Consider the following 24,729-nt stretch of genomic DNA (forward strand, 5'->3'; position numbering starts at 1 on the left):
CCCTGCCGGGCGGCGGGAAACCGCTGCCGCCGAGGTGGGTCTCGGTAAATCCCCTCAGCGCTAGCTTGGAAGGCTGTCATCCACCCCGCCTGCCTGCTGCTCGTTAGTTGACGTAATTAATTTTCCGGTGACGATCGTGTGAATAAGAAATTTGAGTAATGCGACTAATGACGGTCTTCGTTGTGCAGCCGGGCCTAATTGGTTTTGTCAGGAACAAATGTTTAATGGCTTTACTCCCCTCTTCTGGGAGGGGAGTAAAAATCGATAGATTTAGAATAGCAAGACTTAAATTCATCTAAGCAGCAAAGTGTTTCAGCGCTTTGTTACTCAAATGGCAGAATTACCGAGGTTTAATAGCGACTGCAGTCTGCTCATCAGTATTTATTGGCCTTGAGGCACGTAGCACGCTTTCTGTGCGTAAAAACTATTTGCAGAAAGTTGGTGTGAACTCAGTAGTTCTTGGAAACTAATTCCAGCACTCGCTGGCATCTCGTGGCCCTTGTTGATTGAGAGAGCTTAATCCTAGAAAAGACTGCCAGGCTGTCTGGCTTCCTGCTTATCTCTGTGGCCCTCGCTGTATTGAGCCCAAACTTGCTTAGAAATCCGGAACTAAAGGGTACTAGAAAGGTATCCAGTTTTGACACAGAGATAACAAAAGACAAAAAATTGTGATTGCACAATGCTGAATAGCACTGACTGCCAGATTACCACCAGGGAGGGCTTCTGTTTGATGATGGTTTCACATCGATGGCTATTTGCTGAGATCTGGCAGTTCATCATCCATTCAATATTTGTTACATTCAATAGAGAGTATCTGAGATTTTTCATCAATGCGCTAGCTGACTGAGAAGCAGCCAGGGAAAATAAATCCAATATGCATTAACGATGTTCCTACTGCTGTTTATTTTCAATGTAAACAGGTATTGTTTGTGTGTGTTTGTTTCTTTGTATGAACAAAAAAAAAATTGCCCTTTTCTGCTTCTCAAAAGGACTGGATTTAAATTTTATTTTATGAACTAACTCCGTTATTCATTATTTTAGTGAAGAACAAAGCAGTAGTTCTCAAGAAAGTTTTTGCTATGGCCACTCATGGGAAACATCAGCTTGAAGCTTCCAGTTACATTCTTTCAGTGAGGGGATGCATGGCAAACCATATAGTTCTTCTTCAGCTAGTGAATATTTTGGTTTTGTTTGCATTAGACTAGAAGTGGATTAAGATGTCAGAAGAAGCTTGTGTAAAAGTGTTTACCGTTTTTGGTATTTAGTAGTCTAAATGCAAACATTTACACACAGATCTGGAAGTCTTTAGTATAAAAATGGAGCATCAGCACTGATAAGCTAAGTTCTGGAATCCAAATATTTGTTTCAGCCAGTAGTTTAAACTTCTTTGAAAGTGCCAGTAAGTCAGTTGCACTTTTCTTTTCAAGCTTTGTGTACAAAGCTAGAGACATAAAGTAACACCGATGTGCTATTTAATACTTTATCTGTTCCTTAATACTTATTAATCATTGTTTTTAAGTAGCTCAGTGCTGTGCCAGGGTTTTGAAAGATTGTGCAAAGATATGAACGTATCTGAAAAGAACTGTATCAACAAAAGCAAATGAATCTTCAGGGGTGATGGTTTTATCCCAAGAACAGGAAAACGTATGGGAGGCAGCCTACTTTAGCCAGAAGTCTTGTAACAGTAAATTTAGGCTCATGTCAAGAAAAAACAGCTTGAAAACATAGTTCCAATATAAATTGATATTATTTGAATTTTCTGAAGTTTAAAAGAAACATACAATAAAAAAAGGTTAAACTAATGAATCCTAAACTTTAGAATGCAAATTCTTCCTAATCATATGTTGGAGAGGGCAACAGTGAACACTTTCGTCTGTTTGATAATAAGATATTTTTATGGTAATTACTTAAGATTTTTTTTTTTCCTCGACAGAAATAGCTGTTTGCATAATGTGTTTGGTTTAGGCTGATTAAGCAAACATCGTTAGCCTTGGACTGGGAAAACTTCATTCTTTTCCTCCTTTCTCCCCCTGTCTTCAGAGTGCTGCTTAAAATGGTCTTTAATGCAAATGTATCTTAAATAGATCTGCAATGTGTGCCAAATCCTTATTTTATGGTAGGTACAAAGTAAGATGTCACCAGCTCTACAAGTTCTAAGAAAATGTTTACTGTGCTATAAACTGTGTCAAAAATTATTTTAGAAGTACTTGCACAAGATATGGATTATTCTTCCCTATAAATTTAAATAAAAGTAGTTAAATAAATATGTTTTTTTACTTTTTTAAAAATAATTGTTCCAGAATTGTAATCTATAGTATGATTCTTTCTTCATGCACCCATATTTCAGTGGGATTTTTTTGTGTGTAGCGGAATCACTAATGCTGAACTGAAGCAAGACAATACAATTCTAGATGTAAGCCTTAAGGTGGAGGGGAGACCCAGACAATTTATATTAGTTAATAATTTGCAGTCTTTTTTTTTTTTTTTTTTTTTTAAAAAACATTGACTCTTTTTTAATATAAGAAAAATCATGTAATGACTTTTAACTTCTGTGAAATGTCCAACCATGTTAAATATGGAATGCATTGGAGAAAATACTTTAAGGTGCTTAGAATAAATAACTTTATGTAGGGAGGACAAGCCTCTCTCGTGTAGATACAGTGTGTCAAGAAAGTCAAGCAAAACACAAGAAAAACATGTTAGAGTGTTCTTTTCCCTTTTGTTCTTTACGTCTGATCGTTCTTCGAAGAGTTATTACAAGAAAAATATAGAATACAGTATGACACTTAGATTTCTCTCTCTATTTCTTCCTCCCCCTCCACCTTGTGATCATGTATATGGTCACAAGCATGGAATATATTGGTGCATCTGAGAGAATGCCCTAGCCTGTTAAACACAGATCATAGAGTATATGAATGACACATATGAATTTACAAATCATGAATGAATTGCTATGCCCATAAATTATAAGTCTTTAGCACAGAAAAAGAAGCTTAGCTTTTCTTGATTTAAAATCTGTGAATTTGGAGTTTCTGTGGCAGATATTTAGCTCATCTTGCTAAAGTGTTGTCCAGAATCATGCTGTTGATTTTAATGGATTTTTCATGTGCCGTGGATTTGCTTTAATCACAAATATTTTATTACAATTTTCTATGTTTTGAGAGTGATGGACCTTCCTGATGCCCTTCATCTGGTATGTTCTCATGCATTTTCTTGTCATCCTCTCCTCTGCCAAATATAAAATATTGGGAAGATTGTTAATTCTGTAGGGTAGTACCTTGCAAAGGTCTGTATCATTCTGTATACTGGCCATAATGTGGTTCACTGTATGCTACTCAATGTGTACCATTATAAGGATTTTAAAAAGGGCTAACAAGAATTTGATGCAAATGGTGATTGAAAGTAGTTGAGAACTGAGTATCTCACTCCCTTAGGCCTCTGAAAATTTTGATCTGCATACCAACTCGTTGGTGTTTGCAGTGAAGGACTTGTAAACGGAGAGAATCCTTAAGGATATAGGTAGCTGTATGCAAAAGTTCTGCTGACATCAGAGTGGCTGTTTGCTGAAGTTAAGTAAATGTATTTGAGGAGTTTGAAAGGGTCTGGACAGATGGTCCTACCCCAGTGGTGGAGGGTGCTGGCATGGGAGTGTTGTCTTCTGTTGAAGTCAGAGAGAGAGCATACAAACGCACAGAGCTGTGGAAACCAATCTCTCAGCACAAGCCAGATATGTTGTAAACAGTCTAATATTTCTAGATAACATTATTTACCAAATATTATTATTATTTTTGGCTTAAGAGTAATGTTGAAATATTTTAAGGAATAATAGTAGCTGTTGCAGAGCCAGCAGGGGTACAAAAATATGCTGAGTGAGTGCAGGGCAGGGGCGGGTTTGGTTTTGCTTTTCCTCGATGCATGGTTATATTAGGATATATATTTGTTTGATTCTTTTTTCAAAAAAGGTATCTAGGATAGTATTATTGCTCTTAAAGTTTGTACTCGGTAGATATTTATTTGTAACTTGGTAACAAATTATATTGAATAAAATGTTTAGCAGCTTTATACTTACTATATGCTTTAGGCTTATCATTTAATATGCACATTGCTAGAGATGTGGCATACTTAATTTTTTCGTTATTTCTTTATCTTAATGTTAGGATGGTCAAGAATTGATTCACCTAGCTCTAGTATGTCTGCATCACTCTCTTCCTGCTGTTTTTTTGCATAGAACAGCTAGGCAAACTTGACTGCATTTCTCACTCTGCATATTCTGTTTGCAGAAATGCAGAGGAAGAGAGGCTCAAGTCAAGTGAGGATTTCTTGGTAGCTGCATAAGGGATTACAAAGTTGCATCACGTATGTTCTTCCTAAGTCTTCTCTATCTGTCTGCCTCTAATCTGATTTTATTTTAAGTCTGGGCTAGTAGGCATGGTTGAGGGTGTAGATTTGAACCTGGGTTTGGCTTCAGTCTTAACTGGCAGTACTCCCACCCTGCTGTGAGAAAGCGGTTAATTAAACCTGCATGCGTTTATTTTAACAATATTACCTCACTGTTCTACATGGTCTGTGCTTTTCTTTGTAATTCCTTGCTGCTTTTTCATAGTGTAAGCAAGTGACCCAATCTGACTCAAATTTTAACCTCCTTAGTTTCTTCTGAGTTTCCATAATATGTGAATAGAAATGTCATTCAAGACACTTTGATAATTTTTTTGGTTTGTAGACTATTTTCCTTAGTGTTGTTAAAGGTTCCTGCTCCAGATTGCTTTGTTTTTAGATTGCTTCACTTGAAATGAACCACTGTTCTGTCGTGTCACAAGCAGCACCTTTATGGTAAATCAGAGAGAAAAGTGTGTTCCTGAGAAACTGGCTACTGAAATGCCTTATTTTAGTTCATGTTAGGAACCATACGCTATCCTAATGCAAGGGCTAGTTCAGCATCATAATAAACCCTGTTGCATGTATCAGATGTCAGCTGGATGTTAGAGATGCTCTCTGGATTTGGCTAACTGCAACAATTATTGTTCTCTTTGTTTATTAGCATTTTTCAAAATCTTGATTTAATGGTTGAATAATTCATCTTACTGCTCAGCTTATGTGGATAAAAATAGAGGAATGAATGTGAATAATTTCCAGCCAAGTAAAAATTCTGCTAAATTGTTTTCTTCTTTTTTATTAAAAAAGCAGCGTTTTAAATTTCTTTTTAAACACAGTAAAACTTAGATTTCTAATAATTTGTTTTCCTCTTATAGCCATTTGTTTATGGAAGATGCAGAAGATGGGTGGCTTGATAAAATGGTGTTGACCAGTTCAGCCGTTAACAATATAATTTTTAAATAGTTTTAAAAATTTTTTTTAGTATCTGTCTGTAGAAAATGATCATAGTAAAGCTACATGTCCTGCGGGCGAGTTCTGGAAAAAGATCATTCTTATTCCGATGGACACAGTTTCAGCTGACATAAATCAGATAGGTAAGTGTGTGTGATGGTTAGGACTGTATTTAGACAAAATAATAATAATAATAATAATTAGGTTGGTGCGTGGTTCACATTAGTGCTATAGGTTTGGATCCAGAATTACTTAGGTAGGCAGGAGACACTGTATCCAATTCCATAAAGGCAGAGTAAAGAGTAGTGAGCTGTAGGTCGGGTAGGTTGCTGTGTGGAGTTCCGTTTTGGATGTTGACGTTGTTGCTGCTGCTGTTCTCCATCTGGCAGTGAGAAGGGAAACACTGGGAAGACGTTGGGGATGATGAAATGAGAACTAGAGGATCCACAGCTAGGCTATCATCTTTCAGCTCCTCCCAAAGATTTCCTATAACAAAACAAAAGGGATTGATTCAATTTTCTTTATATATGCTTTTTGAAAGATTGTTTTACAGGAGAAGTCGGTAATTATACAGTTGTGTATGCTGTGTGTGTAGGTGTTCTTAATCACTTGTGATTGAGAAAGGAAAAAGATGTTTCGATAGTTATTATTTGTCTGTCTCGTAATAAATTTAAATCTGGGAGAAAGCAGCATGAGTTTAAGAAAATTATTTCACTTGATAATTGGCAAGATTCTGTTGCAAATGTATCCTTATGAAGCATAACTTCTATTTGAAAAAACCCACTAATTTTGAAAGAGGAAATTGCCTCTGTTATCTTTATAAGATATGGAATAGCTAGTGGCACTTTATGGGACAAATCTGCAAATAATATTACTTTACAACTGGCCTTCAAGTATTCTTATGGTGTAGTGTTCTCTGAATTGCAAACTAAATTACTGGATATGTGATTGACCTGACAAATCAAAAGAGCTGAAATGTTACTTTTTTCTAGCATGTACCAAAAGGTTTCTCATCTTTCTGTTGAACGTGAAAGCATTAACTAAGTTACTACAGGAGGACTGTATTTTTCATATTCATTATTGAAGATTTCCGGGGGGCTGTGGCAGGGAGATTGTTGCTCCAGAGCTATACCCACCATCTGCAGACTATCAAATGGGATGATACTTAGCCCTTTTGCTAGAAGTAGTTTGATTTTTGTCTTTTTTTTTTTTTGTGTGTGTAATGATTTTGTTCCAAGTGTGCAGGCCTTGTCTTAAGTTCTAGGACCTCTAATTTGAGATTTGATAATTTTATAAAGAAAGAAAGAAAGAAAAAAGTTTAGATAAGGTTAGAAAATTTAAGGCAAAGGGCAAGGACAGGGGGAAGATGTAGTTGTACCGTGTTGGTAAAGCATAATATTCCCAGTACAAATGAGTATGCTCCAGATTTACTGAATAAAATGGAAGGAGGTTCAGAGAAATGAATGGAATGTGAGATTCAGCTGCCTAAAAGAGGAAGAAGCTGAGGGTTCAAAACACTGTGGTGTTAATCTTAGTAAAGGAATCTGGGCATGGCAGGATTGCGGAATATTTGTGACAGTACAATGGCAAGGCAATTGCATTTGCTGAGTCATGTAGATTATTAAGACTGCGTTTTTTTGCTCTGTTTTTTACGTTGCTTTGTGTACTACTTTTTGTCTGTGCAGGAAGGCAATTCTTGCATGCTATTTTGTGTAGCAAGAGCTTTATCATTTGGAACCCACAGGTTTTATTTTATATGTATACATACATAAATAATATATATGCACACACATAAACTTGGTGGGGATTTTTTTCTTATTTTTGCATGGAAAGCTATGTTTTTAGAGTTCAAAATCCTGTCCATTCAAGATGATTCAATTATTTAATATTAAGTCCTTTACTGACTGTATTACATGACTAAGTATTTAAGAACACACCTCAGAAAATAAAATTGCTTAGGGCACAGATCATATGAATGCCTGTGAAACTTGTGAAGGAGTAAATAGCATTCTTTTGAGCAAAGATGTGGAAGGTGTTGGAATAAATATTGGTAAAGAAAAATGTTAACGTGTTAATTCAATCAAAGTTATTTCTCTTTGTGCTCCTCACATGACAATTCTCTTGATATGCACCAAATAATTGAGCTTGAGTAGTTTTCAGTGGAAAATATGTCTGAATTTAAAAAATATGTTATAAATACCGTATTGCAGTATTTAATATCAGCAATCGTAGTCAAGAGTGAGCAGGTTTTTTTAAAACTCTGGATGTAAATCTGTAGCTTTCTTGGGACACTTTTTCAAGATACAATGTAAAATTCCATGTTGTGCAAAATAATGCAAGCTAGTAAGCTGGTCTTTGTAGCAGTGGCACGGACAAGTAGTTAAAAAAGGAGGACATAAATGCATTTTATGCAGGTTGGCATGTGATATGATAAGCCTGACTCCACAAAATAAAAATGCCTTAGATACCTACCTTGGAGATCAAAATCAGTCAGGGATGGATTAAGAGCATCGATGTCATTGCTGAGATCTCCCTCCTGCATGAGAGTGTCCTGCATTGTCCTGGCTGTAGAGTGCTCTGTCAGCATCTTCACACCACAGATGGGGGGGGTCTGAGCCGGCAGTGGAGAATCCTGGGTGATGCTGGGCTGAGTTCTGAGTTCACTTTGAGCCTCCCCAGAAGGAAAGAGGGTCTGAGGGTCAGGTGACTGTTGCATTAATGTACTTGAGATTTGAGGAAAACCCTGTGGTGATGTATAGCACGCAGTTTGCTGCCCCCCGAGCAAATTTGGTAATGGGTTCTTGACGTGTAGAGCTCCTGATGCGTGGATACTATGTAATGGCTGTGGTATACCGGAGGAGAGAGAGGGCTCGCATAAGGAGTGGGATTGGACTGCCATCTGTCTGGAAAGGGATGCACTTGCAACACCAGTCGGACTGCAGGACATGATTGAAGATCTCAGCTTTTCACTTTTGTCGCCTATCAGTGTGTCAAGTTCTTCTACAAAACAAGAAAAAAGTCCGTGACTTACTTATTCCTAACAGAAGCCTTAATCTTCGTAGCTTGCAGTTAGAATTTTAGTGTTCCTCAGAAAATGAGTGAGTGGAACGGCAAACAAAAGTGCTAGCCCATATATGATAAGAACTCCAAAAGCCTGAAATGTTTTTCTAAATTATCGTTACCAAGTGAGTATGTAATAAATTGCATTTTTGTGTTTAAAGGTTGGATACTTATCAGTTAATTTCAAATTTTATTCTATAGTACTTATTTCAGTGTTGTTTTTGTCTTGAAGTTTAGTGAGATGTCAAGAGAGAATGCTTTCTTGGTGAAGCTTCTTTGTGCCTGTTTGGAAGCACTCCTGCAAAACCAGGTCTTACTTAATTCTGCTTTTTAATTTTTTTTCTTGTTTTGCCAATCACTTTATAACCAGGAAAAATGCTTAAATACTTTCCTAAATCATGTATAAATTCTCTTATACAGCTTTGTGCCTATTGCAAAGAAAAGTTCTGGGGAGCACTGTTTGAGAACTAATACACTAACATATTACTGACCTGGCTTTGCCATACTCTTCCTTACAGCAACTGGGTCTTTCCTCTTCCATTTCTGAAGCTCCTCCTGCATCTTGTCAATTTTGGCTGGATTCAGAGCCCACAAACAGCCTTTCCGAGAAGAATTGCCTGACTTGTTTTCAACTTTCTCAAAGCATTTGTTCAAAGATAAGTTGTGGCGTACAGAATTCTTCCAGCCATCTGGAGCTGTCTGGAAAAACAAATCCAGTCTAAGAATGGAACTTCAAGGAAAAAAAAATACAAATATAGTTCTCTATTTTGACTGGTGAGATTATAAGAAATGCTCTTTAGATTATACTTTCTACAATATGAAACTTGTACCTTAGAAAGAAGGCACAAAAATGTTGCAGTCATGTTGTGCGGTAAGAGAAATAGTAACCGATCTTCTAAGCAAGAAGGTTGGCCTTGTCAGAGGGGCTGCTGAATTTTTAAGCATGAATTTGCAAATCACAGGAATTAAGCGTGTAAAGAATTATATTCTAGAACTGTGAACTAGCAGGAAATCTATCTTGATCTATTTTGGAACACCTAGAAAAATTTCAAACACTTAATTGAAGGACTACGTGCTACTTGGACTCAAATTAAGTGTCCAGGCAGACTTCAAAAGAATTTTAGCATGCTACTGTAGGTGTAACTTTGTATGCTAGCCAATTATATAACCAAATGGTTTAATCACAAGCCCTACAGATGAGATACAGGTTTCTACATCTGATCACTGCATCTTTTTGCTTTGTGTTTATTTTTAACTCAGTAGTGGAAGCTGAAAGGTTCTTTAAACTGAACAGTACATATAAGCTTCATTAAAATGATTCCTCTATTTTTATTTAGGCCATTTCTGATCAATGAGGGAAACAAATTTTCCTCCTTTCCCTAAGGACAGTTTTGCATTCAACTGCAAGAATAGAAAGAAAATAAAACCTAGTACAAACCCTCTGTTTATACAATTTAATTTTTGCAATATTTTTTTTTTTTTCCAATTGCTTGTAAAAGAACTTTGAAAATGAATATTGCTGTAAGGGATGAAGAGGGAAATACCCAGCAAAACGGTCATGCTCAGATTCTGATGGAAAATGCCTGTTTGCTTGCTAGTCTGAAATACTGATCTTGAAGAAATGGCACTGTATCCTTTTATTGCATATAAGTTTTTCTGGTGTTTGTTTATTTGACTTCACTCATTTCTGCTTACTTACTCATGCAGCCAGAAGATACTGCCCATCACGTTAAGGCTTTGTAAATTAGTGTGCACGTTCATATCAGAAGATTCCTATAGTAAACTCCTGATGTGTCACTTCCTTGCTTTTCGTTTGGTGGGTACTGTATGATGCTATTTGTTGCATATCTGAGTAGAACTGTCTTAGCTCATTGCCACTTCACTATAATCTTAAAAAAAAAAAAAAAAAAAAAAAAAAAGAGGGGGTGCCGGGGGGAGCAGGAAAAATTACTTGCTACATAATGGTGGGAATCAACCTGAGAAACCCAACTTCATTGTAATAGATGCAACTGCTGGTCCAGCTAGACTTCCCCTGTCATTGTAAGACTAGTTAAAAAAAAAAAATTGTAGCTTTACCTGTGTCAGTCAAATGATACTCTTTCCAAAAGGTCTGTATTTGCAGAGATGAGAAATCTCAAGAGAGAGACTTTAGAGCTCATCGGATTACAAAGAATGATCTTCAGTACTAGTGTATGTGAGGCCTTTTTTCTTTTTCTGTTTTTTTTTTTAAATCAATTTTGGATGCTTTTTCTTTTCTTGTTTCCAAAAAATCCTCATCTGTGTGTCATAAGAATTAAAAGAAATTAAACAACTCTCTGAAAGGTGGGTGAAGTTGTCTATGTGCCACTACTGATTCATATTCATGGATGCAAAATATTTGCTGTCATAAAACCAGAGAGAATTATTGAACATGATTTTCCATAGTCTTTTTAAAGAGATTAAAAATTAAAATTTCTCTTTTATGCGCATTAAGTTTCCTTTCCATTCTTATGCTTTATTAATAGGGATCCTTCTCTCATAGAAAGCCAGCTTTTTGATAGTTTCTCTGATGGTTGCCTAGTGTAACATTTCCTCTAAGACCATCTTTTATGAATGGACTTGTGTCCATTTTTGCTTTCGCATGATACACCATGAATTTTTGAACATACTTTAACAGAAATTCTACTTTTATCAGGAATGTAAAATCTGTTCCTTCCTAGCTTGTTGTGAAGGACTATCTTGTGGGTTAAGGCGTTAAAAGCCTTACTGAAGAATTTGAGGGTCAAATTTAGTACTTGCTTTCTTCATTAAAAAAATTAATTAGTTGTGGAAGTTAAATACATGTTATTTACTAAAAAGAAACTGTTTTCCCTTTATAGTAGCACAGTTTCTACCCTTTTGGCCCACGTGATGTCAGCATTTCACTATTCTGTTAGCCAGTCCCATAGGTGAGACAACATGCATTTCTACTTCAAAAAAAAAAAAAACCAAAAAAAAAAAAAACCCAACAAAAAACTCCTTTAAAACTCTTTCTGCCATAGGCTAATACTAAAGATGATGAATCAGTTTTTCTCCTTTGCAGATCATATTCAGGTTGCTTTCTGGCAGTTGCAAAAGTAAACAAAACTGTTCCTCCTAGGTAAGATGTGTACTTAGCTACTGAATAAGCTGACCTGAAAGAATATTCATGTTTTTTGCCCTGCACATGAGGCTACATATACCTCTGTCTGTATCTAGACAGGATAATTAGTGTTTCTGCTAAGCACCAGAGAAGATGGGAGTGGCATGTGTTTCTCAGAGGTTTTCAGAATGTGTGGGGGTGGAAACTATGAGATAGTTTTAGAAAGGTAAGAGCAAAAGGTACACGGATTTATTCTGGAGACTGCTGCCAAGAGTTGAACAGATTCTTGTGTTAAACTTGGTATTGCTGAGCAGCGAAAAATAGTCGTTTACCTAGGTGGGCCCTGAAGGAACACTCCGCAGCGTGTTCATGTTACAACTCTGTCACCAATTTTTTAAGTTAACATTTGATTGTTAGTGAACTGAGCTTTGGCTACTGACGTTGCTGTCGTGTTCTGGAGACTGCTGCCAAGAGTTGAACAGATTCTTGTGTTAAACTTGGTATTGCTGAGCAGCGAAAAATAGTCGTTTACCTAGGTGGGCCCTGAAGGAACACTCCGCAGCGTGTTCATGTTACAACTCTGTCACCAATTTTTTAAGTTAACATTTGATTGTTAGTGAACTGAGCTTTGGCTACTGACGTTGCTGTCGTGTAGAGGCATTGCTGCATTCAGCGTAGTGTGGATGAAGCTGTGTGGAGTTGGGCACTGCAAGAGAATACTTACTGCTGTAAGTTCCATCAGACTACAGACCTTTCTAACCTCTTGGACCACTGGCAATAACTCCAATTAACAAGATTAAAGCTTTCTGTTAGACTCACTAATCACTACAAAGGAAAAAAAGGATGACAAGCAAAAAATATTATTGTACAGACCCATTGATCCTGACCGCCTCTTGAAGTTTAAAGAGTTCAGTGATCTTGCAAAACCCTTTCTCTTTAAATCTAGGTCTCAAGAGAAGGGAGAGGTACATCAAAGAGTAATTCAACTTTAGCTGCGTAGATGTTTTTTTTAGGACGTAGGAGTTGGATTGCTCTGTTTCAACTAGAAATGAGATCGTTGCATCATAGAAACTAAATTTGCTGTGGCAGCGAATACAAGTTAATTTGACTAGGCTTGTATCATCCAATGTCTCCCAGCAAGATTCTGTGTACACTTGCACTCCGTTTCTCTCCAACTTAAATTGCTTCCCCTCCCCCTGTTGTATCCTGCTATTTAGTGAGTTCTGGTAGCAACAACAAAATGTTCTTTGCTGATTTTTATATTACTTTATCTTGCTGAAGACTCTCCAAAAAAAGGAGGATAGAGGATATTAGCTTTTGCCATATATTAATAATTCTGTGGGCTGCTGTAAAGATCAGAGCTAAACAGGGCTTAGTAATAGTATTTGCTTGCTTATTCTCCCCTATTTATTTTAAGGATATTTGGGATGGAACTATTCAATCATTTGAATGTATTTGTAATTAAAATGCAAAAATAAAGCTGTCACAAAATAGTTAATGTTCCAGTAGTACCCCCTGCACCATTCTTTTCCTATAATGCATATAACAGCAGTAACCTCATTCTCATCAATTTTTAAATGAATTAAGAAAAAGACATGAGGATCTAGAAAAAAACAAAACAAAAAAACCCACCACCACCAAAACCCACTCCCTGTGGAACAGGCAAGTTTTGATAAGTAAGCAGGGAAAAGTTTAGATTAGGTATAAAAGTTATTTAAAGCTGTGGTAGAAATATACCTACTTTACAGAAGAGCATATGTGTACACACATCTGTATGTATACACATAGACAGACATATGAACACACATATCTATATACATTTACACACAAAATATCACAATATATGGAATAAACAATATTTACACACAATATAGTTGAGGAAAGGGTGTATATCTCCCTAATGTTTCTGCTGTGTCAGAAGAACTTAAACTTCAGGACCAGGAAGGTGACACCTGGCAGAGCCACAGTCTTGTGTCTGAGGAATTCTGTGCATGTTGGCAGCAGCAGCATTTGGTTTGCAAGCTCCTGATTAAATTTATAATTAATTTTATAATCAATTGTGTTGTAAGACAAAGGAGAATTAATTTCAGTTTTGTCTGATAAATAAATGTGGACATGCCTGTAAAACTTATTTTTAATATTCCCACGTCTCCGCTAAAAACTGTTTTTCTAGAAAACAGTAATCAGATAAGTATGTATTACTTTGCTGTAGATCACATGATTTGTGATTATGCTAAGAAGCATAGTTCTGTAAAATATTAATTTCAAGATGTTGTGGCCCAGGACCTTTTTCACAATCCTCAAACTATTTTCCTTTGGATTATTAACATTTCTTGCAACTAGTGGTAAATGCATGGAAAATGGAGTTAATATTCTGGTAGGGACAAAATACAAATCCTGGAATTTATTCTTGTTTTGAAAATGAAAAAAAATTTACAGCTACTATGTTCTTGTCATGTACCGTTCTACCCTTCTTCCTTTCCCTGTTTAGATTGCTGTCATTACTTAATTTAATGTGTATTTAGCCTAAAAATCAGTTGTGTCCCTGTGGCTCAACAAAGTTAGAGTGCTTCAGATTTATTTCAGTGGATTATGACCAGTCATATTATGATGGGATACTTCTTGAATTATGATGGTAAGTTTCTGGGTTTTTTTCTCCCTTCTCTTGATTGTAACAAATAATGGAGTAGCTAGTGATTCCTTTGGGAGGAAATCTGGGAATACAGAAGTGTCATGGATCTTAACAGTTCTTCCTTCACGATAATGTGTATTCTTTTTCTCTGTTTCATGTTCAATTTTTTTTTTTTTTTTTTGCAGGCATTATTTATCCTCAGTTAGTGTCCAAAACCATTGCAAAAGTATGTCAGAACATTTATTTCTAATTATTCTTAGTGTTCTTTTCTTAATACAAATGTTTGAATTGCCTTTCTGTAGCTGCTTTAAATTTGGTTTAATTGCTGCATGTTTATTGCAATAGGAAACAGGACAGACTCATGTTGCTTTATTTTCATTTTTGGGCCTTGCTAACAGTTGCAGGTCACCTGATCTGGGCTTTTAGTGAGATGTTTTTGAAGAATCAGCAATAATAAAGCTCTGTGTGGAGCAGCAGTTGACGATTCTATTGTAGCTCTTTTTAAAATCTTAACTGTAATCCTTCTGCTCTTGGATCATGTGCTGACTAATCTCTTTCCACTTGCATTCCCAGTGCAAGAAACCATTCTCTTATAGCATGGATTTAAATTTCAATAGTATCTGCTGCAAACCATACACCCTTACCTTCACCAACATTACTGTGTAATTATGAGCTTAGTACCATTTATCACATGTTATACTTTTCTTTGTACAGTGCATGCAAGTGATGAAGTTGCCTAAGATGGATATCCCAGCTCCAGGACAGAGCAAGATAACCTTGAACCTCTGCTTCCACATGAGTCTGGAGGTGCTATTGATGGCAGAGGAAGTCACAAGACCAGTTCTGCCTGTATTTGAGATCTGAGAGGAAGGAATGGATGTGTTTTTAAAGGTATTTATCCTTTTTATGAGTTGTTAGTGAGGAAAGGCCACTGTTACCTGCACAAACTCAAAGTTGGAACAGTTCTTAGTATCTTTTTGTGTTAAATATTACCACATATCATGTTCACATTTCTGCCTAAGCCTAAAATGCTGGGTAGTTTGTGATCATGAAGGTATATAGCATGTAATTGATTTGATATTAATCTACTAAGAAATTATCCGTTTTCATAGATTGAATCCCCTTCCTTATTCCCTCTGCTACCAGGTAAGCTTAGAGAGAGATTTCCCCCCCTCCCTCTGGAACTCACCTTAAAGTAAGGAAAGTGTTCCGTCATGAAATTGTAAATCTCACTGACTGGCAAACTCCCTGTCTTGCTGTTTTTGAGTGCCATGAAGATCAGGATGCTTTAGGGAGAGAAAGAAAAGTATTTTAGCCTGTTCTGCTTGACTCCTCAGAAACAGAAAAAAAGACTGTTTTTCACAGTGTCTGTAATTACTCTGGCTTTCACTGTCATAGCATGAATACTGATGATGCTTAAAGTTTCCACTCGTTGTTTATAAGCAATCTCCTTACACTGCCTAACTTCTAGAGGTTATTCTCAAAGTGCATATAGAAGGTCCAACCTGGGCTTAAAATAAAGTAATAGAAAGTGGAATCAAGACCACAACCTTCAAATCCTGCTAGTATGTATTTATTTAAGGTTGTGTTTGAATGCTTAAACTGATAAAGGCCACAAAGAGAATATCAAACTGACAGTGAGAGAAGGTATAATTAAAATTTAATTGTCTCATCTGATTTGTTAGACTGCTATTTGGGGGCTAAACCTGTGTGGTGACTGGCATATCTGATATGTTTTCTAGGCATTTCCTTGCCCTAGTAACTGGAGAAAAAAATTAGTTTTAGTACAGGTCCTGGAAGAGACAACTAAGTGTCATTAGTCTTGTGCTGATGAAATTTGCAACACTTAAGATTTTGTATTAGAGAAACATCTAGCTTTTGTGGGGGTGATGAAGACTGTTCACATGCTTTACAACATTTCATTTCCCCCTCTGCCTTGGCCCCAGAGCCTGAAACATCTTGTGATTCATACAAACAGGACAGAGCACACTGGGAACAAGACAAATAAGAGTAAGCAAGTTATTGCAAATTATGCTGGAAATAGGCCATGGGTAAACAGTGTATTTCCTGTAACATTAGGACTTGAAAAAATAGTTTATTACCTGTAGGAGTAGATGGGTTTGGGAAATAGAGGCTGCTGGGATTCTTGACTGCTTTGAGGAGCAATTCTTTGGTAAGGGTAGTGTGAAGAAGTGATATAAGTCACAGGATAGCTGCCTCCCGAGGGGTACTGATGACACAATAAAAGAGATGTTACTTGGCTTAGCAACAAGCTCTCAAAAATACTTCTTTCTTAATAACAGTATTAAACTATTTGGTTCTGAGGATATTGTCCTCTGCCTACATTTAGTAGCTGTTGTGCCAAGTCAGACCTAAAGTCTTTCTAGTATGGTATTGGAAAACATTAATATTACTAGTTAATGCTAGTTAAGAAGTAGAAGAAACAGGGCATGTAGGAGGAGGAACTCACTGGTATGTTGGCTTTTACCAGATCCTGTTGCAGTGTGTTCCAAATTGAAGTATGTAAAAAAAGTACTTTGCTTTATTATTGCCTGCTATGCTACTGAGTTCTTGTGAAAAATGGGAGTAACTGTACCCTATTAATGGTCTCCAGCTAATTCATAATTTTATAGACTTAAAGCATATCTCCCTTCAGCCATCTCTCTTGCAGTTGAAGTATTTTACCCTGCTCAGCCTCCCTTGAACATTGCACTGTGCAGACAAGTAAATTAATGGTGTAATTTTATTTACATAAATAATAAAAAAAACCAGAATAAAGTACTTCAAACAATGTGCACCATAGGAAAATAAGCCTATTAAGTAAAGCTACTAAAAATATAGGAAGAAACAGGGAGGTTCTGACTGAGCCTTGTTTGGTTTTGTGTGCTGTTTTTTTGGTGTTTAGATGGAGAGGGACACAACAAGGCAAAAATTGAAGTGTATAACATCTACTCCCAAGAAAATAGCATTCCAAAGCATCCATTCAATTTGCTGTTATCAGGAAAGGCAGTAAAAAGAGCAAACAACAACAACAAAAGCTTTTGTGGATGGCATCAGAATATATATTAAAGTGAATGTACTATTATAGAATAAATTAGCAATATCATTCCAGGGGTCAGGAGAGTGGCATATGAGACATTTCTCTTATTGCCTGACTTGTGCTGAAGCTGTGAGGCTACTCTCTGTTGGTTCCTCATAGTCAATGACAACAGGCTTCTCCAAGAGGCCAGGAGTTTAAGTGCTGTTAACCACCACCTCAAGCAGCTGCTTTTTTTCCCCCATTTTCTATATCAGAAAGCTAAAAAGAATAGCCAGGACACCTAAAATCAGATAGCTACCCTTCCCCAGCCCTAGGGACAAGCAGCAGAATGCTACCTGAGCCTGAAATGCAAAAGCTATCTCTTCAAGAGATCTCTAAGCCTATCCAGCTCTCAAGACACACTAAAGAAATGGCTGGCCCATCATGTGATCACCATGATAGAAATATGCCAATGCAAAAAAATAGGTGAAAGAGGGGAGATAATACATATAGATAGCCTCGATGGCATCAGAGTTTCTGTAGGTTTGCTCTCAATTTTTTAACACAGCAGTTGGTCATATCTCTTTTCCAAATTACAGTTTAAACCTGCTGGCAAGCAACTTTCAGGAACAAAGAAACACTACCCCGCTAAGGTAAGATACCATCAGTTGGCTCTCTGTGAGGCAAAGTCTCCCACTGAACTCAGAGCTCAGAGTGAAAGGAATTTCTGCCTCTTACAGATGAATCTTTCCAGATGCCAGGGCTAGGGCATGGCCAAAATTAGGAGTCATGTCATATGCTATTAAAAAAACTACCTGCATGCCTTCCCTAGTACTCAAAGGTTGCTAAACCCTGTTCTAGTGTTTTACTGCTTACCTCTAGAAGTCCTGTGTCATGAGGTTTTTATGGTTCCTCTGAAAGATTATAATGTAGCTTTCGAGACTTGTTGGGAAAATTTCCTTGGTAATTAGTTTATACATCTCCTTAGTTTCTTATTGTCATTCCTATTTTCGGACCAGTAACTTCTGTTGCTCTTGGTCTTTGTCCCCTTAAAATGCCTGTGAGAGGTTATCATGTGCTTGCAAAATGTTCATAGTTTTTTTTTTTTATTTATTATGTATTCTGAATAATTTATTTCAGTTTCTCAGCAATTTTATTGTTGTTTCTTGAGTTTTTGCCTGTTTGCTTTTATCTTTCTAACATTGAACTGCCTGAAATGGAATGTGGAAAAACATACGGAATACACTAATTTGTTTGCTGCAGTAAGCAGGGTGAAAGAAATGAGATGTACATAATTAATCATGTCCTGCCTTGTTAAACTAAATACCGGGCAGAACTGCAGTCTCCAGAGCAGCTGTGAATTAATTTCCATGTGCAGTTCTGTGCTGCTTGCTTTGTTGCATTGTGTGCAGATTTTTCACCTGAGTAGAAAACCGGGCAATTCGTACAATAATTTTGATTTTATTGGTTTCAGTGGCTGTTCGAAAGGAAGTGAGACTAAGATGGGACTGGCTGTGGTGTCATCCACCACCAAAAGCAAGAACTGGGCGTTTTAGGGATTATTTCTGTTTTATTGGTTTCATTACTCCTTTTTGAGGCAACAGAGGCTGGGGAATGGTCTGGTATGACAGGCTTGAGCTGGTTCTACAGTCGCACAACTGGCATGAAAGGTGTCTGTGTTTTATGGTGGGTGGGTAAGTGACTTCAGTAAGTGTCTGCTATTTCTTTCAGGTCAGTAAGAAGTAGTTTTTCTTATGAGTCATCATTTGTGTTGTGTCCAGCAAAGGGGAAGGTGAGGCCATTTTATCATTTGGACAAAATTAACAAAGGAGTTGATCTCTCTCTTCTCTCTAATGAAAAGTGAAGCATAGTTTGAACATCCTTCACTTCAGGCTAAATGGCCCGTTCTCTTGAGTGTAACTTCCTAGTGATTTAAATTGCTGTGCTCCATTCAAATTTGAAATGTAAAGTATTAATACTGGAGCTGCTTCATGCAAAAGATGTTACTCCACCTCTTCTCAGTCTGGTATCACATGTTCTTTCATTTCCTAGTATCTGATTATGGCACACGGACAGCAATTCTACCTGTTATGACTTTGGCTGCCTATACTTACTGTTTTTTCCCTCTGAGTAGCAGAACATGGTGCCGTACTTTTACTACAGTAACATAAAGAAGCACAAATACTGAAAAGTCTAACAGAAACCTGCTGCATGTAAGAGATCTGTCACAGTGCCAGCCTGCAGGTGGATGGAAGACTTTCCTCTTAGTGCTTGTCGTATCTTGCCTAGCAACTCCCAGAAGGTGTATTTCAGCTGTAACTTTGTAGGTTTTTTAAATGTGGTTAATGCCAGTGTATAGTAATAGTATTGGTATCAAATCAGCAGTGACAGGGGAAGAGTCCCTACTTCAGAATGAATAAAGAAATTAAAAAATATTCAAATGAATTAACAAGCTAACTGGAGTTTCTGCTAAAGCAACACACAAAACTGACATTCATACTCTGTGTGAGATGTATGGTGCTGTGGCACATCCACAATGTCTGTACTGCAGTCCCAGTGGGGAACTAGTTTATATTTTCAGCAGAGCTTTTGTGGCAAGTTAATCCTTCATCTGGGACCCTTTTCTTCTAAAATAATGATAATAAAATCAATTTGTAAGTTAGGATGGTAGTGTAATATCACCTTTTTTTTTACTCTATTTTAATTTTATTATTACCTTTTATCACTTCTATTGAGTTTTAGGCTAACAAGAAAAAGCAAGTAAATTAATTATGATGGTGTTGATAAGAACTTAAAAGATAGTTATCTTTTTGCCACATTATAGTGGGAAAAAAAAAGATTCGGTAAATTCTGTCTAGTGGAATGCCAGAGTGATAGGTAAAAGAAAAAGCCAGGAGTGGGATTATTCTCTAGTCGTATTTCCTGAATCAGTGTAGGACAACTGCTTCTTTCCGTTATCTATTTCTCACATCTGTTTAGCATCTGTACACTTCTCAAGCTTTACAAGGCTACCTGCTAAGGACAGTGGATAGAAAAAGCCCTTTATGTTGAAACTATTTGAAATTCAGTAGTTGCTGGACACCCTAAGCAAATTGTTCTGTCCTTGTGCAACACCTAGTTGGAGAAGAACCTCTGTGCTCCTGAATTCCTCAGCTGGTTTAAATACAAAGTTCAGTTAGTGGACAGGGGCCGGCCACAGCTGAGGGAGCAGTAAGGGAAAGATAACAGTAATAGGAACTTGATTTTAGAAGTTTACTTCATGCAAGTTTTGGTACTTGAGGGTGCTTATTGAGCTGCCCTGACCACACCATCCTGTTGATCATTTTAACTGTTCCAGACTAGAACTAGAACTAGAAGTTCAGAAAGGCTGTAGAAGTCTCTGAAGCTCTCCAAGTGGTTGATACAGTTAGTCCCTATTTTATTCCTCTCTGTATCTGAGGAATTACTTATTACTGTAATAATAAGTAATTATGAGGAATTACTTATTACTGTAATAATGAGACATCTTCCTTTAAGTTTCAGTAGACAGGTGGGACATTTATAAGAAATACACATTTAAAAATACGAAAATCCATTACTGAGGGATGGAATACTTTCATTCTTCCTTAGTAATGTTTTACAAAACTCTTAACAAATTAAATTCCTAAAAAGTCATCTGTGACTCATGATTTAATTTTATCATTGATCATAAAATTTCAACATATGTTTATTCTTGTTCTTTAAGGTCATTCAGCATCTGTTTTCAGAAGTTCCTTAAATTTCCTCTTAAAGAAAATCATGCCAAAAAGAACCTTTCTTTTTCCTCATGAGGGGCTAAATCCTGGTGATGAATGGTATGATTGCTATTTCAGTGACTCAGACTAGTAACACCATATGAATTAACAATCCCAATGAAATATCATACGGTAACCTGTTTTTTGTTTTCTTTGCACACTTTTAAGTCACTGCTCTGTTAGTCACTTTTTTTTATACTTCTTGAGCAAGTTGAGTGAGATGGTACGGTTGATTCCACAATCAGTCATCAGTCACTGGGATCAAAGGAGTCGTAGCTCAAGTGTGAGCTTTTACGTTCAAATATTTTATACGTATGTGAATTTCCTGTAAGTTTAATTCAATTCTAATGGTTGGGAGCTTTGGTAGTTGTGGATTTTTTATATGGATTTCTGCGAATATATCTGAAAAATCCTCGTTGCCTTAATGTCACCTTAAATAAGTTTTGGGGTTTGTTTGTTTGTTTTAAATAGGGTGTTTCAAGTGTATTTTTATCTTCTTGAACGTCTTTCTTGCTGAAAATTTTGTACATTGCAGATAACTGAGCATAAAAGAGGAACATTTCAATGCATTGAACAGCAGCACCATTTATGTCTAAAGGAGATTATTTAAAGACGTTTCGGAGTCATGAAAATTGCTTTCTGTAATACACACTCTCCCTCTATGCCAAGTTTTCAAAGTTTAGTAGACCACACTCGCTAACCTTTATAAATATGTACTAGGATCACATGTAAGATTAAGGTATATATGTGTGGTTTTACAAAGATACTGTGTGTATACTGCTTTGAAAATATGAACTGACGTGTATTCGAATGACATCTAAACACACTCAAGAAAAACAAGGTATCAGTTACTCCTGTGCATTTTTAGTATTAGTAATATAGTTACATTATGGAAAAACAACCTTAATATTGTGCATTCTCATGCATCATCAGCATTATTGCCAATTATGCTTCAGCTGAATAATCTTTCACTGGGGATGATGTAACAGTCAAAAGATTGCAAAAGAGTTCTGTGTGCCATCAAGCACAAGGAAAACGAGCATCATCTTGCTGTTAAAATTTTGCTTTAAAAGTATTTCTCTGTGTTTGATCTGAATTTTAAGTATACAGTCACATATATTTAACTTTTTACTCTGAAGTTAAAGCACAGTTAATTCCCTGGGATCCTGAAATGCCAAAAGTTATGTTAATAATTTATCTGGTTTCAAAGCCAATTTTCTTGAGCATAATGGTGAAAATGTAAATAAGCAGTACCAAGATTCTATTTTTACAAGTTTTTTTTTTTTTCTTTTTTTCTGGATGACCATTTAAAAATGCATTTCGATGTGGTTCTTTTAAGATCTCATTGTCATAAACAAAACGTATGTATACAAACAGGGCCCCACAAACGCAAATTTAGCAGGTATTGTTTCATTTGTCTTTTTGTATTATTACCATAATTCCCATACCATTACAGTGCTAGAAATACAGGGGATGTTGTACTGACCTGATGGAAAGGATGTGAGGGGCAATACATCTGCTGCACTTGAGGCTGATAGCAATACAAACCAGGCTGCCCTTCCAATGGGGATGTCCTAAGCTTGATGTCTGAATCCTGCTAGAAAATATTTAAAGAAATAGTTACTAGAGAAAACACCTCAATTTAAAATAGAATAATTCTGTTAGTTATACTAACTTACTACTTTTTTGGACTCGATTCTGTCACGGTGTTACATAGAATTTGTTTTATATTCTGGTGATACAAGAAGAAACATTGTTTCCTGCATTTATATAATTACTACTTTAAAAAAGGAAATCCCAGTCCAAATTCCATGCAAAGAGCAATTCAGAAAATGTCAGATTCTGTTTATCTTTTAACAAACGGCATACTCCAGCTTTCATTCCTGAGTGTGCACATGTGTCTCTGGCTCTCTCTCTTTTTCATACTCCTTGATTTTTATCTTGCAGACTGTCAGTACCTCAAGCTGACTCTGGAGTTTTGTCATTAGGTAGAGGGTGAGGTCTATAATGCACAAGAAAGAAGTGGCAAAGAAGAATCAAACAAGGCTGACTACTGAATTTGATCAAAATATATCTTTCATTCCTGAGTGTGCACATGTGTCTCTGGCTCTCTCTCTTTTTCATACTCCTTGATTTTTATCTTGCAGACTGTCAGTACCTCAAGCTGACTCTGGAGTTTTGTCATTAGGTAGAGGGTGAGGTCTATAATGCACAAGAAAGAAGTGGCAAAGAAGAATCAAACAAGGCTGACTACTGAATTTGATCAAAATATATGAAATATAGTAAGAATGTGATTTATTTCTGCAACTGTGGAAATAAACATAGAGATGTTGATCAAGTCTTAATTTCTCACAGGTCTGCCCAGCTGCCTGTCCTGGATTCCACACAGGGATTGATTCTGTCAAGGGCTCAGGCTCCTGGATGTTAAATGTTGCTGTCTTTTAGGCAGAATGCTGAGTGCACCATACAGCCCGTGTGGTAGCACTGGCTGCGTTAGAAGAGCAATTCAAACAAACTACATCCAAGCAGGGAGCTAGATAGAGCTAGCTGGTAATAAACAGTGCAGGGAATGATGTGTCTTAAGCAGTGTCCTTATCTGCACGTCTGGTGGCTGACAACCATGACATTCCCCCACTTCACATCCATGGCCAGGAATTCTCTTCTGAGAGCTGATGCCACAGACATTTTATTATTTCAAGAAACTAGTATCACTTAGCCTTCTGTTTTAAAGAAAGGCCATAATGACTGTCTTTTATGGTATAGATTAGTGTAGGGTTACATATTAGACTTGATTTGATATCCTGGCACCAAGCAAATGCCACATCCAGTATTAATAAATGTCACTGCTATTTTGGTGACCATAAGATGAAATTTTTCAGAAATGTCAACTTGCCAGCAGCGTGCAAGCTATTTAAGAGCTTTGAAGTTGCATGCTGATTGAGCCAGTGGAGACATTAACAGGTAGCCAGTCTTTTCCTGAGTAGTCACACGTACTTGGTAAAGGGCTCCTGCAGTGCTAGCTTTGCATTCTCTACATCTTGCAGCCCAGAGATTTGGGAAGAAAATGGGAATCTTTTTCATCAACTGCTTGTGAGTTTTGCTTTAAACTCATCTGACCTAGATGAGTATTTATCCAGGAAATAAGAGATTTAGATCAATTTCCTCCTTAACCTGAATGGCTTCAATCCCCAGGTATGTACCCTGACAACATCCCTCCATTCCCTGGTAAATCGTCTTAATCCAATTAAGATTTTTTGGTTTTTTTAACCCCTCTTTCTTCTGGTAACCCTCGAATTCTTTGCCTCACAGCAATTTAGAATCAGTGGTTAGGGCCCTCTCCTGGCAGATGCAGACATTGTTTTTGTCTGTGCTAGATTATGAAGATATGCTTTACACTTCGGATCACAGCAGAGATACCTTGTGGAGATACTGGAGGGTAATTTCCTTGTTTTTCAGGGATCTCTGTGATGCCCTAAATAGGCAGTTGCCTCTATCCAGTATGTGAATTAGCCCAGGTACCTTTACACTGCAAATACATAAACAGATCTTATATTTAATTTTAAGTAGTACTGATGTCTTAGAGTTTTTCTTCTGTTCGTGTCCACAAAAATGCAGGTCAGCTGACGTATTGTAACAAATCTGATACATGTGTCCTCATGCTTGAAAAATATTGTTTTGTGAACTTTTGTCCCTTGAAAATACCAATTGATGACAACTACTGATATAAAATCTGTTGTCAGGAAGAATTTGGATATTTAGGATTTGTGTATTGTGTCTAGTGGAAAATCATTTGTCCTTGTGCACCTTTCTGGGGACTGTT

The 24,729-nt window shown here is 36.8% G+C and overlaps 1 protein-coding gene across 1 annotated transcript in view; it reads right to left on the reverse strand.

Moving 5' to 3' along the window:
• Positions 1-5,542: 5,542 nt before the first annotated feature.
• FOXN1 (forkhead box N1) overlaps positions 5,543-24,729 on the reverse strand; it is a 22,687-nt gene continuing 3,500 nt past the window's right edge. Inside the window, exons 4-9 of the mRNA XM_009585640.1 lie at positions 22,396-22,506; positions 16,220-16,347; positions 15,307-15,403; positions 8,877-9,084; positions 7,798-8,325; positions 5,543-5,811 (exon numbers count right to left, since the gene is read on the reverse strand). Coding sequence (XP_009583935.1) covers positions 5,543-5,811; positions 7,798-8,325; positions 8,877-9,084; positions 15,307-15,403; positions 16,220-16,347; positions 22,396-22,506 — 1,341 coding nt within the window. The remainder of the gene's footprint in view (positions 5,812-7,797; positions 8,326-8,876; positions 9,085-15,306; positions 15,404-16,219; positions 16,348-22,395; positions 22,507-24,729) is intronic.

This window comes from Fulmarus glacialis, unplaced genomic scaffold (assembly GCF_000690835.1).
Source record: "Fulmarus glacialis isolate BGI_N327 unplaced genomic scaffold, ASM69083v1 scaffold28189, whole genome shotgun sequence".
NCBI lineage: Eukaryota > Metazoa > Chordata > Aves > Procellariiformes > Procellariidae > Fulmarus > Fulmarus glacialis.